General features: G+C 43.7%; 1 protein-coding gene across 2 annotated transcripts in view; it reads left to right on the top strand.

The window, feature by feature from the left end:
• Positions 1-14,760, top strand: part of LOC139562568 (leucine-rich melanocyte differentiation-associated protein-like) — a 467,479-nt gene that overhangs the window by 308,536 nt on the left and 144,183 nt on the right. For both annotated transcript variants that reach the window (XM_071380342.1, XM_071380341.1), the window contains exon 5: positions 4,424-4,556. In XM_071380342.1, coding sequence (XP_071236443.1) covers positions 4,424-4,556 — 133 coding nt within the window. The remainder of the gene's footprint in view (positions 1-4,423; positions 4,557-14,760) is intronic.

Genomic DNA, 14,760 nt, shown 5'->3' on the forward strand with positions numbered 1-14,760 from the left:
TGGAGAAGCCTCTGGGATGAGTGAAATTGCCTCTGGGGGTATGTCACACATTCATCGTGAAGCAGAACCAGTTGTTACCAGCCATGTTTACACATTGGCTTGAGTGACATAATCTTGTTTGGAGGTCTTTCGTTCCTCCCTGATTAAATACTTTTCCTACAGTTGGACAGTTTTCCTTCAGGTGCCCTATACCCCCCACCAGCACTGGGCCCCGTGCTCACTCGTCCCTCAACCCATCCACTCAACCCATCCGCTCAAACATCATGAACAAGGTTTTAAGGAGAACTGTAAAAAGGAGACTTGAATTATAATTATTCCTGTTTGTCAGACAACGTCTATTTGAGACTTTTGTGTATTACAATAGGATAAATGTCAGGGGTTTCAGCTCTCTGTCACTCAACTGCTAAAAAACCTCAGGCTTGGTCTGGAACTTTTAAAATAAGCCTTGCATGCATATCATTTCATTTGCGTAGTGGCATAGAGCAGTACAGGTGCTGACAGAAGGTGCACACATTTGTAGGAGCCCATGGCCCGTGAAAAATGTGGCCTTTTATAAATGCATTTCATGCAATTCTACATCATTTTACATGACTGGAGACTTTGGCAGAATATTTTTTATGATCGAAATGATAGGCTACTTTGACACTGAAACTGAGAATCTGAAATCAATAAAACCGACCTTGTCTTGAATCCATCAATAGCCTAGGTGTGTGGAGACACACTGTACAATATGAGGAGGAAAATGATAGTCCTAAACAGCTTTCTAGTGTCACTGACTAACCCAACGATGTACAGCTCACTCCAGTGTTATGGGCGAGCCTTAGGGGGCCTGGCCCGCCCTGCCGTACCTCCTTTCCCAGATTCTTCTCTTTTCAGCAGGAGTCATTTGCTTTCCAACTTGCGTTTTCCCGCGATTGTATTTGAAATATTGCGAAAGGCCTGTTTTGTCTTCATGTTGTTCACTGACAGATTTGCTGCACGTTCCAGACTATAGGCTATGCCTTGTTATTGGGTTCCACACAATCCACTAGGCAATTTTTTAAAGAAGCTATTTATCCTCTGTGGCTCAATTATTAACCTACTCATGGTGTAGTATTGCCTGGCTACCCAAACTCCTTGCTCCGGGCCAAACGCTATGCCATGCCCACGGACGCTAGTTTCTTCCCCGCAATGAGTCTGGATCTGAGAACCACCCTGATGATTTCTAGAACGCAAACACGTTCTCTAACCGTTCTGATTGGTCCCAGAAACCGCTGATGACTTTGTTTTGTACAAAACCCCTAATTTTAACTTCATCACAATTGACCTCAACGATGCCAGTCTCAGACTGAAGAATGTAGCGAACATAGAGCAGTGGAAGAATTCAGTTTGAGTCGTCAGGCAAGGTGTACTAGGCTATTCTGAATGATTTCATTTCTTTCTGAACAGATAGCCGTAATTCTATAGCTTTGACAAATGATTTACCTCCAGCAGCCTTCCAGCGGCTATGATTCTAGAAGGAAATAAATGCTCAAGTGCTGCTTCTGTGGCAGTACGGTTGATATTTAAACTAGGTAGCTTACTACACACACTCAAACTAAGTTTACCACCATTCAAAAGGGCACTTGGCGAGTGGGAGGGCGAAGGGGCAGGTACAGGGGCACAGGTAGACCCCTATCTGTGTATGTGCCTCCTCTACTGCTAAAACACCTCTGGCCAGAGGGGTATACTACAAAGTAGGATCAATAAGTTAGCCAGCTGACTTTGATAAACAACCAGAAATAACTAGATTTTCGGGTTTATTAAGAAATATAAACTTAGATGTGTGTTTTTGGTTGTTGAATGGGCCATGCCCATTTCAAGCTTATTTTTCAAAATAATAAAAATATATTTCAGAATATTTATGCAAGTTCGCAGTATAATTCCTAGATCCTGATTCGTACTATACCCCTCTCAGATGTTCTCAGGCTTGAGTCATAATATACTGTTTGTATAATCTTTTGTAGTTTTGTCAGAAGGTGAGTGTAGTTGGTGCATGAAGTCAGGCGCAGTAGAGCAAAATGAATGAGCAACGTACTTTACTCAACAAGGCACAAGGTAACAATTACACTTGACCAAAACAAGACGGTAAAGATAACGCACGGGTGAACACAGCACCCGTCAAAAAACCAGCCATCAAAATAAACCTAACTGAACATGTAATAATCCCGCACAACACCATGGGGGAAACAGAGGGTTTAAATACAGGAACATGTCATTGTGAAATGGAAAACAGGTGTGTGAAAACAAAGACAAAACCAAAGGAAAAAGAAAAGTGGATCGGCGATGGCTAGTAGACCGGCAACGCCGAGCGCCGCCCGAACAAGGAGAGGCATCGACTTCGGCGGACGTCGTGACAAGTTTATAGATCAATCCATATTCCCCTTCCCTATAATCCTAATGTGTTGACATGCTGACATTGGTTTTACTATCTATCTTCACCCCTACTGTTACCACCATCATCACCTTCTGTATGGAGCCTGTCTGTGTCCATATCGTGGTTCCTCCATGTCCCTCCTCACCCTTCACTTAGCTACTGCTGCTGCTGTGTCTCTTCCTCTGTTCTTTTTGGCTGTAACCTCCGGCCTTGACATGTCTGTTACTCTGTTCTGTTTGGCTGTAACTGTTCCTCTGTTCTGTTTGGCTGTAACCTCCAGCCTTGACATGTCTGTACTCTGTTCTGTTTGGCTGTAACCTCCAGCCTTGACATGTCTGTTACTCTGTTCTGTTTGGCTGTAACCTCCGGCCTTGACATGTCTGTTACTCTGTTCTGTTTGGCTGTAACCTCCAGCCTTGACATGTCTGTTACTCTGTTCTGTTTGGCTGTAACCTCCAGCCTTGACATGTCTGTTACTCTGTTCTGTTTGGCTGTAACCTCCAGCCTTGACATGTCTGTTACTCTGTTCTGTTTGGCTGTAACCTCCAGCCTTGACATGTCTGTTACTCTGTTCTGTTTGGCTGTAACCTCCAGCCTTGACATGTCTGTTACTCTGTTCTGTTTGGCTGTAACCTCCAGCCTTGACATGTCTGTTACTCTGTTCTGTTTGGCTGTAACCTCCAGCCTTGACATGTCTGTTACTCTGTTCTGTTTGGCTGTAACCTCCAGCATTGACATGTCTGTTTCTCTGTTCTGTTTGGCTGTAACTGTTCCTCTGTTCTGTTTGGCTGTAACCTCCAGCCTTGAAATGTTTGTTCTGTTCATCTTCTCTGCTCTCCTCTCCTCTGTTCTCCTCTGCTCTCCTCTCCTCTGTCCTCCTCTCCTCTCCTCTGTCCTCCTCTCTTCTGTTCTCCTCTCCTCTGTCCTTCTCTGCTCTCCTCTCCTCTGTCCTCCTCTGTCCTCCTCTGCTCTCCTCTGTTCTCCTCTCCTCTGTCCTCCTCTGCTCTCCTCTGTTCTCCTCTCCTCTGTTCTCCTCTCCTCTGTTCTCCTCTCCTCTGTTCTCCTCTGCTCTCCTCTCCTCTGTCCTCCTCTCCTCTGCTCTCCTCTGTCCTCCTCTCCTCTGTCCTCCTCTCCTCTGCTCTCCTCTGTTCTCCTCTCCTCTGTTCTCCTCTGCTCTCCTCTCCTCTGTCCTCCTCTCCTCTGCTCTCCTCTGTTCTCCTCTCCTCTGTTCTCCTCTCCTCTGTCCTCCTCTCCTCTGTTCTCCTCTGTCCTCCTCTCTTCTGTTCTCCTCTCCTCTGTCCTCCTCTCCTCTCCTTTCCTCTACTGTCCTCTGTTCCCACCCGCTTTCTGAATGGATCTGTTGTCATCTCCGTATCCCAGCCGTTATCAACCTGATGTTTCCTCTCCCTCCCAATGAAAGATCGTGTCTGAAAGCTTAGAGAAGATATCTGTGATGTTACAGGAATGACAGCTCAGGCAGATGGGGCGTATCTCCTTTCGTTCTATTTATATTTCTGCCCTTATTTTTATAAACTTTGAAGGTTATTGCATGGAAGGATAGATGTCATCGCCATTATATCTCTACTAAGTAAACAAGTAGTCTTTTCAAGTTGTTTGTTGATATGTCCCGTTTTACAAATTGGAATTTCTGTCATTTCATTTGCATAATAGCTTTTGTACGTGGATATGAACTAGTTGTAATGCTCTGGAAGATGATGTTTAACTACAATATATACACATCTTGTGGTTTGATTATGTATTCACTAGATGTGTTCAGTTTCTATAGTAATATAGGACTTTTTACTCATATCATCGTACGTATACATTTGTTTGTTTTTCTGTAGATATTGTTAATTTCCCTAGTCTATAAAGTAAAGTGTGTGTTATATGATTTGGTGTACAGTCAACTGAGACATTTCATGGTGTAATACGTAAAGTACATCTCTTGTAGATCATATTTTATGTCATATATCTGTTAGCAAAAAGTGTTACCAACATTTGTGTGTGTGTGTGTGTGTGTTTCCTCAGGTACTTTGTTCTGCACAAGCTACCCACCCTAAAGTTCCTAGACACTAGGAAGGTTTGTAAGACAGAACAGCAGGAGGCTGAAGCCCGGGGAGCCTTCATGAAGGTGGTTAAACCCAAGGCATCAGACATGGTGGTGAGTGCACGCTTTAAATTGTAATACCGCTGCTTTTCCGGACACAGGTTAAGCCTAGCCCTTGATTAAGAAGCACTTCCAATGGAGAATCTCAATTGAAAGTTAAATACAGTATAAAGTGTCTTGAAGTATGTAACTGAATGAGGTGTTACATTCCTGATAGGAGGTACTGGCTCTTCATCTAGGAGTTGACATATTTAGGGCTTTCCAGTCCAGAGAAACTAGAGTACAGTAAGGGAATAAAGAAAGAACAAAAAACATGCTGCCGTCCAAAATTCTGAGCTTCACTGCCCAGTTTATGGAACCTATCAGGAAATAAAGAATGAGTTGTTTCTTTTTCAGTCATTCAGAGGGTTGAATGGTGTCCCCCTCATTAGCAGTGTGATGAGAGAGATCCTATATCTCTGATATAGCTGATTATCTAATAGTTCCCTCACCTCGCGTTGGGGTCAATCATTTGTCTAATCCATCTAACCCTATTAAGACCATAATTAAGTGATGTGTATGAGCAGTGAAACCCCCCCCCCCTTCTCTTTCGTTCCTTTCTGTCCTCCTTTCTTCATCCGTGTCTGAGTGTCAGTCTCCCGTTGCAGGGGTCCTGGTGTGGCAGCCCTTTGAACAGAAGCCCTTACCGTGCCCCCTCTCCCTCCCTCCGAGGGGACTCTCTTTAATGAGTGTGTGTGTGTGTGTATGCTTGTGTGTGTCTCTCTGTGTATGTGACCACGGTCTGACCTCATTCCGTATGCATAAGCCCAGATCAAAGTGGACGGGCGGCTGTCCGGTCGCGGCAGTGTCGCGGAGCATGACAGCGCTGGCCATCGGAGCGACATCTCACGTACACGCTTCATTTTTCTCAACCATGCACTTATTCCTCCCTCGCTCGTTAGGGCCAGACTAATTATAGTTTGCGATTTCATAGATGTAACCCTCCTCACCCTTCTCCCCTCATCTCCCTTCCCCCCTCTCCTCCCTCCCTCCTCTTTCAGAGGGGTGTAAATGAATAGCTTTGCTAAGATTTGATTCCATGTAATTACAAGGTCATTAAATATTTACTGGTTGGATCAGTGAGGCTGCCCCGTCCCAAGGTCCCCGGGGCCTTACAGACCGAGAGCAGTCTGGGAGGTAAGAACAAAGCCAACCAATGACAAGGCATGATGCGTTTCCAACAGACTGAGGGTTGCATGGAGAAATCAGGTAGAAATACAGGGGGCATGGAAAAAATCTAAATATTTCAGTATTTTAGTGTCCGTTCATATGACTCTTTTATCTTGATTCAACGTGCAAATGGCAGAGCAAGAAAAGAAAACAAGGAAATAATTGAACCCCATTCTGGCATGTTTGCTAGATTTAGAGGAGTAGAATAAAAACACTGCTCATCCACTTGATATGTAAAGAAGCAGAGTGCTTTAACAATGCTTGTTGGCAGGCAAAAGTCACTTTGGAGGATTACAGTATATTTACATAGCCTTGCCAATGTAGCTGCAACGCTTGCTTCTATTGTCACAGAGTTAGATATAGCTGAAGATTATCAAGCTAGTTGATTTCTATGTGTTTGTGTCAGAGTAAATAGCAAAACAAAACACATGCTATGTACATTATCAGATAGAAATGTCCCATTATGTATATCTCCCTTTACTTAAATACTGTAGACATACTTTCTACAGTGCAGTACACTGTTTTTTCTTCTCCACCGTAGCAGCCTTTGACTCAATATACTGTGTAACCTTTATACAGACTTCATACACCCTTTATGTAGTAGGACTTTGCTCATAACCGATTAGTGATGTATCTATGTAGGGCTTATGAAGACCTATGAATACTCTACAAAGCCTTTATAAGTTGCTTGTTTAAAGTGGTACAGAGACCGTGATGAGAGTGAGAGTTGGGCTCGTGTGGTTCTAAACGTCCCATCCCGTGCTTGGGGTGTTGGTTTCCACCATAACAGTGTGTTTTGAGTCCGATGAAGCATGATGTGGCAGCCATAACCCTCTCGGCGGGGCACGTGTACACCCTGCCTCCCCGCCATTTAATTGGCTCCATCATCAGAGCCATTGTGTTTTTCTGACCAATTGTGCGGGTCACCAATTAACGAGTGGTGCAGACAAACAAGGCATTAGGGAGGAAGAGATGATGATGGTGTAATTAGACATTTGTGTTTTCTTTTATGTCTCGTACAGTGGGGCGTCCCTTCATAACACAGAAGCCTGGTGTCTGGAGTTACTGTAGCACAGTTACACTGGACAGTAATTACACTGAACAAAAATATTAACACTAATTAATACTCTCTCTAGGCTCACTAAATTCTCTCTCTCCTCTCTCCCTCCTCTTCTCCCTCACTGTGAGAGTTACTGTGTGTAGATACTGTGGTTGTTTCTGAATACCAATGTTTAGTGTCATGACTGATCAGAATGGGTCAGATCAGACAGGTGGGGGATGACTGTAACCAGGCCTCTCTCTCGCCCACAGAGGGGGGGGGGGGGGGGGGGGTGGTCGACAGTTCACACCCTGTTGTAAATTACAGGAGAAGGAGACTTTATTTCCCCCTCCAGTATTTAACTCAAGGAATGTTCTTTGTTAATAACAGACTTTTCCCCCCCGAAACTCTAACACAGTCAAACGTGAATAATGGAGCAACAATTCTAACACAAGAATGTGGGGAATGGTCAGTGGGGAGCTATAGAAAACTAATGTCATATTGGTTTTCATTTTGTGATGTCATAAAAAATTGTATGGACGAAATACTGTAACTTGGAAAGTATATCCCCTTTATAGGTCAAGTTTCCATCCAATACGTTGTGCATATGATATGAAAAAGAATGAAAGTATATTTGTTAAGATATGAATGTGATTTTAGGAGGTATAAGAGAATCTATCGCCTATAAACTGTGCATAAGTAAGTAGCCACGCCCCGATAAGGTCAGAGAGCATGTCAGACCGACGGAACCGTGCCCTTTGGCCAGAGTGCCTAAAATGATTACCAACAGAGATTAACATTAGACCAGGAAACGTAAGGCGGGAGCTACACGTTTGAAATGGTTGGAACTTTTAACCTCAACACGAGGTGAAGAAATAAACTCACCTTCCTTTAGACCAGAGAGACGGCGAGCTTCAGGTCATGTCCATCGTGGTCCAAATCCTGAATACCAACATGAGGGGAAAACAAACCCCCCTCTTAAACAATCCCTGAAACAGCTGATTAGCTGACTTGAGTCAAATATTTGGACAATCAGAGACATACAGCTTGCCGCTAAAAGGCCAACAACCTTCCTAAGGAGGGCTGGTTCCGACAGAGATAAACGGCAAACAAAGGCACTCACGAAAATACATTCATGATTTCTTATTCTAAACGGGCGGCAGTTTGTGTGCAAACTTTATGATTACTGTGAGAATAGTTCTGAAAGGTATTGACGATAAGTGTCTTCTCTCTCTTTCTCCCTTTTCATGTTGTTGTGTAAAAAGCCACCATTTTGTAAAAGTCCGCTAGGGAACTTTGTCTCATGTAATAAGTGTGTATGTTATCATGTTATTATTTAGTTAGCTAGTAAATAAATAATTGAACATATTTGTGTAGTACTGAATCATTAAAAACTGAAATATTTTGTTTCACCGAGTCGTGGCTGAACGACGACTTGAGTGACATACAGCTGGCGGGGTTTACGTTGCATCGAAATGATAGAACAGCCGCCTCTGGTAAGACAAGGGGTGGCGGTCTGTGTATACTTTTAAGCAGCTGGTGCACACAATCTAATATTAAGGAAGTATCAAGGTTTTGCTCACCTGAGGTAGAGTATCTCATGATAACCTGTAGACCACACTATTTTCATCTATAATTTTAGTAGCTGTCTATCTACCACCACAAACCGATGCTGGCACTAAGACTGCACTCAATGAGCTGTATAAGGCTATAAGCAAACAAGAAAATGCTCATCCAGAGGTGGCACTCCTAGTGGTCGGGGACTTTAATGCAGGGTAACTTGCATCCTTTTTACCCAATTTCTACTAGCACGTTAAATGTGCAACCAGAGGGGAAAAAAACTCTATACCACCTTTACTCCACACACAGAGTGTAAGGGTGTTTAACTGGCGGCAGAGAATTCAGACGCAGGAGAGAAATAACTGTGTCGACCGCCGATCACCGCCCGAACAAGGAGAGGGAACAACTTCGGCGGAAGTCGTGACACAGAGATGCATACAAAGCTCTCCCTCGCCTTGGCTGGCAGGGATGTTCTTGTCCCATCGTGCTCTAGCGACTCCTGTGACGGGCCGGGTGCAATGCACGCTGACACGATCACCAGGTGTAGGGTGTTTCCTCTGACACATTGGTGCGGCTGGCTTCCGTGTTAAGCGGGCATTGTGTCAAGAAGCAGTGCGGCTTGGCTGGGTTGTGTTTCGGGGGACGCACGGCTCTCGACCTTCGCCTCTTCCTAGTCCGTACGGGATTTGTAGCGATGGGACAAGACTGTAACTGCAAATTGGATACCATGAAATTGGGGGGGGGGAATACAAATAAGTGCATCGATGACATGGTCCGTACATACCCCAACCAGAAGCCATGGATTACAGTCAACATTCCCATTGAGCTAAAGGGTAGAGCTGCCGCTTTCAAGGAGCGGGACTCTAACCCGGACGTTTATAAGAAATCCCGCTATGCCCTCCGACGAACCATCAAACAGGCAAAGCATCAATACAGCACTAAGATTGAATCCTATTACACCAGCTCTGATGCTCGTTGGATGTGGCAGGGCTTGCAAACCATTATGGACTACAAAGAGAACCACAGCCGTGAGCTGCCCAGTGAAATGAGCCTACCAGACGAGCTAAATTACTTCTGTGCTCGCTTCAATTCAAGCAACGCTGAAGTATGCATGAGAGCATCAGCTTTTCCGGACAACTGTGTGATCAAGCACTCCGTAGCCAATGTGAGTAAGACCTTTAAACAGGTCAACATTCACAAGGCCGCAGACGGATTACCAGGACGTGTACTCCGAGCATGCACAGACCAACTGGCAAGTGTCGATATCATAAGGTGAATGCACCAATTTGTAAGTCGCTCTGGATAAGAGCGTCTGCTAAATGACTTAAATGTAAATGTAAATGTAATGTCTTCACTGACATTTTCAACCTCTCCCTGTCTGAGTCTGTAATACTAACATGTTTCAAGCAGACCACCATAGTCCCTGTGCCCAAGAACACTAAGGTAACCTGCCTAAATGACTTCCGCCCCGTAGCACTCATGTCTGTAGCCATGAAGTGCTTTGAATGGCTGGTCATGGCTCCCAGAAACCCTAGACCCACTGCAATTTGCATACCGCTCCAACAGATCCACAGATGACGCAATCTCTATTGCACTCCACACTGGCCTTTCCCACCTGGACAAAAGGAACACCTATGTGAGAATGCTATTCATTGACTACAGCTCAACGTTCAACACCATAGTGCCCTCAAAGCTCATCACTAAGCTAAGGACCCTGGGACTAAACACCTCCCTCTGTAAATGGATCCTGGACTTCCTGTCGGGCCACCCCCAGGTGGTAAGGGTAGGTAACAACACATCTGCTATGCTGATCCTCAACACGGGGGCCCCTCAGAGGTGCGTGCTCAGTCCCCTCCTGTACTCCCTGTTCACATTACTGCATGGCCAGGCACAACTCCAACACCATCATTAAGTTTGCCCAGTGACACAACAGTGGTAGGCCTGATCACCGACAATGATGAGACTGCCTATAGGGTGGAGGTCAGAGACCTGGCCGTGTGGTGCCAGGATAACAACCTCTCCCTCAACGTGATCAAGATAATGGAGATTATTGTGATCTACAGGAAAAGGAGGACTGAGCACGCCCCCATTGTCATCGGCGGGGCTGTAGTGGAGCAGGTTGAGAGCTTCCACATCACCACCAAACTGTCACGGTCCAAACACACCAAGACAGTCGTGAAGAGGGCCCGACAAAGTCAACTGAAAATATTTGGAATGGGTCCTCAGATCCTTAAAAAGTTATATTGCTGCACCATCGAGAGCATCCTGACTGGTTGCATCAATGCCTGGTATGGCAACCGCTCGTCCTCCGACCGCAAGGCACTACAGAGGGTAGTACATACTGCCCAGTGCGTCACTGGGGCCAAGCTTCCTGCCATCCAGGACCTCTATACCATGTGGTGTCAGAGGAAGGCCCTAAAAATGTTCAAAGACTCCAGCCACCCTAGTCATAGATTGTTCTCTCTGCTACCGCACGGCAAGTGGTTTTGGAGTGCCAAGTCTAGTTTCAAAAGGCTTCTTAATAGCTTCTACCCCCAATCTATTAGCATTAGACTCTTGAACAGCTAATCAAATGGCTACCCAGACTATTTGCGTTGCCCCCCCCCCCACGTTACACTGCTGCTACTCTCTGTTTATTATCTTTGCATAGTTGCTTTAACGCTACCTACATGTACATATTACCTCAATTACCTCAACTAACCTGTGCCCTCGCACATTGACTCTTTCCCCGTACCCCCTGTATATAGCCTCGCTAATGTTGTTTTTACTGCTGCTCTTTAATTATTTGTTATTTAAATGTTTTCTTATCTATTTTTTACTTAACACTTATTTTTCATAAAACTGCATTGTTGGTTAAGGGCTTTTAAGTAAGCATTTCACTGTACTGTCTACATCTGTTGTATTTGGCGCATGTGACAAATACAATGTTATTTTATTTTGAATGGAGTGTGACCACAGTTTAAACTGATTTTCAATCATGCCGTTATGGCATGGCACTATTACCCGCCATGGTTCTAATAACAAATAAATAATGATACATTATGAATACCATCACTTCTCCAACATTCTACTAAATCATATCCACTTCTCCAACTTTCTGAACCTTTTCCAAGTCTACTAAATCATATCCACTTCTCCAACTTTCTGAACCTTTTCCAAGTCTACTAAATCATATCCACTTCTCCAACATTCTGCACCTTTTCCAAGTCTACTAAATCATATCCACTTCTCCAACATTATGAACCTTTTCCAAGTCTACTAAATCATATCCACTTCTCCAACATTCTGCACCTTTTCCAAGTCTACTAAATCATATCCACTTCTCCAACATTCTGAACCTTTTCCAAGTCTACTAAATCATATCCACTTTTCCAACATTCTGAACCTTTTCCAAGTCTACTAAATCATATCCACTTTTCCAACATTCTGAACCTTTTCCAAGTCTACTAAATCATATCCACTTCTCCAACATTCTGAACCTTTTCCAAGTCTACTAAATCATATCCACTTCTCCAACATTCTGCACCTTTTCCAAGTCTACTAAATCATATCCACTTCTCCAACATTCTGCACCTTTTCCAAGTCTACTAAATCATATCCACTTCTCCAACATTCTGAACTTTTTCCAAGTCTACTAAATCATATCCACTTCTCCAACATTCTGAACTTTTCCCAAGTCTACTAAATCATATCCACTTCTCCAACATTCTGAACCTTTTCCAAGTCTACTAAATCATGTCCAGAGAGCTGGATGTCTGCTCAATGTTTTCGGGGGAACATTTAGAGAAAGCACGCATGTAAAAAACAGTATTTGTTGTAAGATCAACTCTGTTCGGCATTGGGTGATGTCAATGTCAAACCTATATTGTTATTATACATGTGCTATCTTAATTTGACCAGTTTCTCACAGCAGGAAACTAATCCTACAGCAACAGGAAATGTGAATTATTATTTGTATTATAATTCATGGCCATTTTTTGTTTTAAAGTGGAAATTACAAACGTTAGAAACCTTTTTAAACCTTGAATAGACTACAATTTGCATTTCCTGCTGTGCAGGAAAAGTATCCATGACAACAGTGATCAATTTAAGATAGAACATCTGTACTTTAGTGTGGACTGTAGACTATGCCCAACAAAATCGTATAAAACACAGTAAGTGCAGTAAAAGTTGTTATTTATGTGTGGACAAGTTGTCTGCCTGAGGATAATTTAGTGTATTTTCATGCACCACTTGGCCTTAGAAATACATAACACCCTCAGTGTCTCATTGTGTTGTTGTTAATGTTTATGACACTAGCTAGGGAGGTCATCTTCTGCCACCATAGTTATGAAGACAGCGTGATTTAGTCTCTGTCTTATTGGATTTCCTGAGTGGAGAGGATGAGCAATGGGACAAACAGAGAGAGAGAGAGAGAGATATAGAGGGTAAGAGAGAGAGAGACATAAACTAAGAGAGAAAGAAGAAGAGAGATATATTTTTTTAAGTAGAGAGACAGAGACTAATAGAATCAAAGGGAGGGAGTATGAGACAGAAGGAGAGGGATGGCCAAATACCTGAAATAAACAAGTACATTGAGTGAAGGCCATTGAAGTGTTTTTCCCAGACCGCAACAGACAGACACAGAGAAGAGAGAAGCAGAGAGTGGTAATGCCTTGAGCTGTATTTTGGGAAATTGGGCGTGTTGGAATGCCATAATGTGATAATTCTCTTTGAGGACTCGAAGGTCATGGAATGCGATGGCGCTAGACCGCATAGAGACATTTGGACTGCTCTGGGCTGGAGAAAATACCCTGCTTCACTACCACCAAGCCCTCATCATGTTGTTGAAACCAGGTCTAACTGACCAGGTCTATCAAAACACTCTGAAATACCGTTCTGTATTTCTGCAATCCTGGGCGCCACTCAGAGAGGCCATGTCGGATTTGACCGGTATTATAAGATTTTACTCCCTGTCCTGCATGTTAAAGTACATTTCACAGTGAAGGAAGTAAACGCTCAGTACCCTGCCACTAAACACAGCTTGGTAGCTACGTCAGGGGGTATAATGGTTCCATGGATGTCACTACAGTTTGCTCGGTTAGAGAGTTTGACTTGATATTAGAGCCCGGGACATGAGTTTTTCTTCCCACATCCTGCGTGTAATGTGAAGCAGACGGCGTCGCGGGGCAGTTAGAACCAGCTCTCGTCTCCCATGAGCCCTTGCTCTCAGGGTGACGGCTCTTCAGTGGAATCGACAGTGACAGAGCCAGGAAAGTCCTCAAGTGGATCTTTTCAGTTCTGTTTTTCCCTCCGCTGATGTTAACCAGTCCAAATATCTGAAGTAGACCACATGATTTGAGAGCCATGATTGTGTATTATAGGCCTACACATGATCTATGCTTGTGTCATTTTTTTATAACTAATCTTCAAAATTAACAAACAACATGCGATAGAATGGATGGTAGAATGGTGCTGTCCTTGAAACAGTCTTGATATGTTCGTCAAAAGAGAGATCAGGGTCAAGAGTAACGCCGAGGTCCTTCACAGTTTTATTTGAGACAACTTTACAACCATCAAGATGAATTGTCAGATTTAACAGAAGATCTCTTTGTTTCTTGGGACCTAGAACAAGCATCTCTGTTTTGTCCGAGTTTAAAAGTAGAAAGTTTTCAGCCATCCACTTCCTTATGTCTGAAACACAGGCTTCTAGCGAGGGCAATTTTGGGGCTTCACCATGTTTCATTGAAATGTACAGCTGTGTGTCATCCGCATAGCAGTGAAAGTTAACATTATGTTTTCGAATAACATCCCCAAGAGGTAAAATATATAGTGAAAACAATAGTGGTCCTAAAACGGAACCTTGAGGAACACCGAAATGTACAGTTGATTTGTCAGAGGACAGACCATTCACAGAGACAAACTGATATCTTTCCGACAGGTAAGATCTAAACCAGGCCAGAACTTGTCCGTGTAGACCAATTTGGGTTTCCAGTCTCTCCAAAAGAATGTGGTGATCGATGGTGTCAAAGGCAGCAAGGTCATGAAGTGCTTTGAAGGGTTGGTCATGGCTCACATCAACAGCATCCTCCCGGATAGCCTAGACCAAAAGCCAAGCTTCCTGCCATCCAGGACCTATATACTAGGCGGTGTCAGAGGAAATCCCAAAAATTTGTCAAAGACCCCAGTCACCCAAGTCATAGACTGTTTTCTCTGCTACCGCACGGCAAGCGGTACCGGAGCACCAAGTCTAGGACCAAAAGACTCCTTAACAGCTTCTACCCCCAAGCCATAAGACTGCTGAACTATTAATCAAATGGCCACTGGTACCCCCTGTATATAGCCTCGTTATTGTTATTTTATTGTGTTACTTTTTATTATTTTTTACTTTAGTTTATTTTGTAAATATTTACTTAACTATATTTCTTGAACTGCGCTGTAGGTTAAGGGCTTGTAAGTAAGCATTTCGCA

The sequence above is a fragment of the Salvelinus alpinus genome, chromosome 32 (genome assembly GCF_045679555.1).
Source record: "Salvelinus alpinus chromosome 32, SLU_Salpinus.1, whole genome shotgun sequence".
Taxonomy (NCBI): Eukaryota; Metazoa; Chordata; class Actinopteri; order Salmoniformes; family Salmonidae; genus Salvelinus; species Salvelinus alpinus.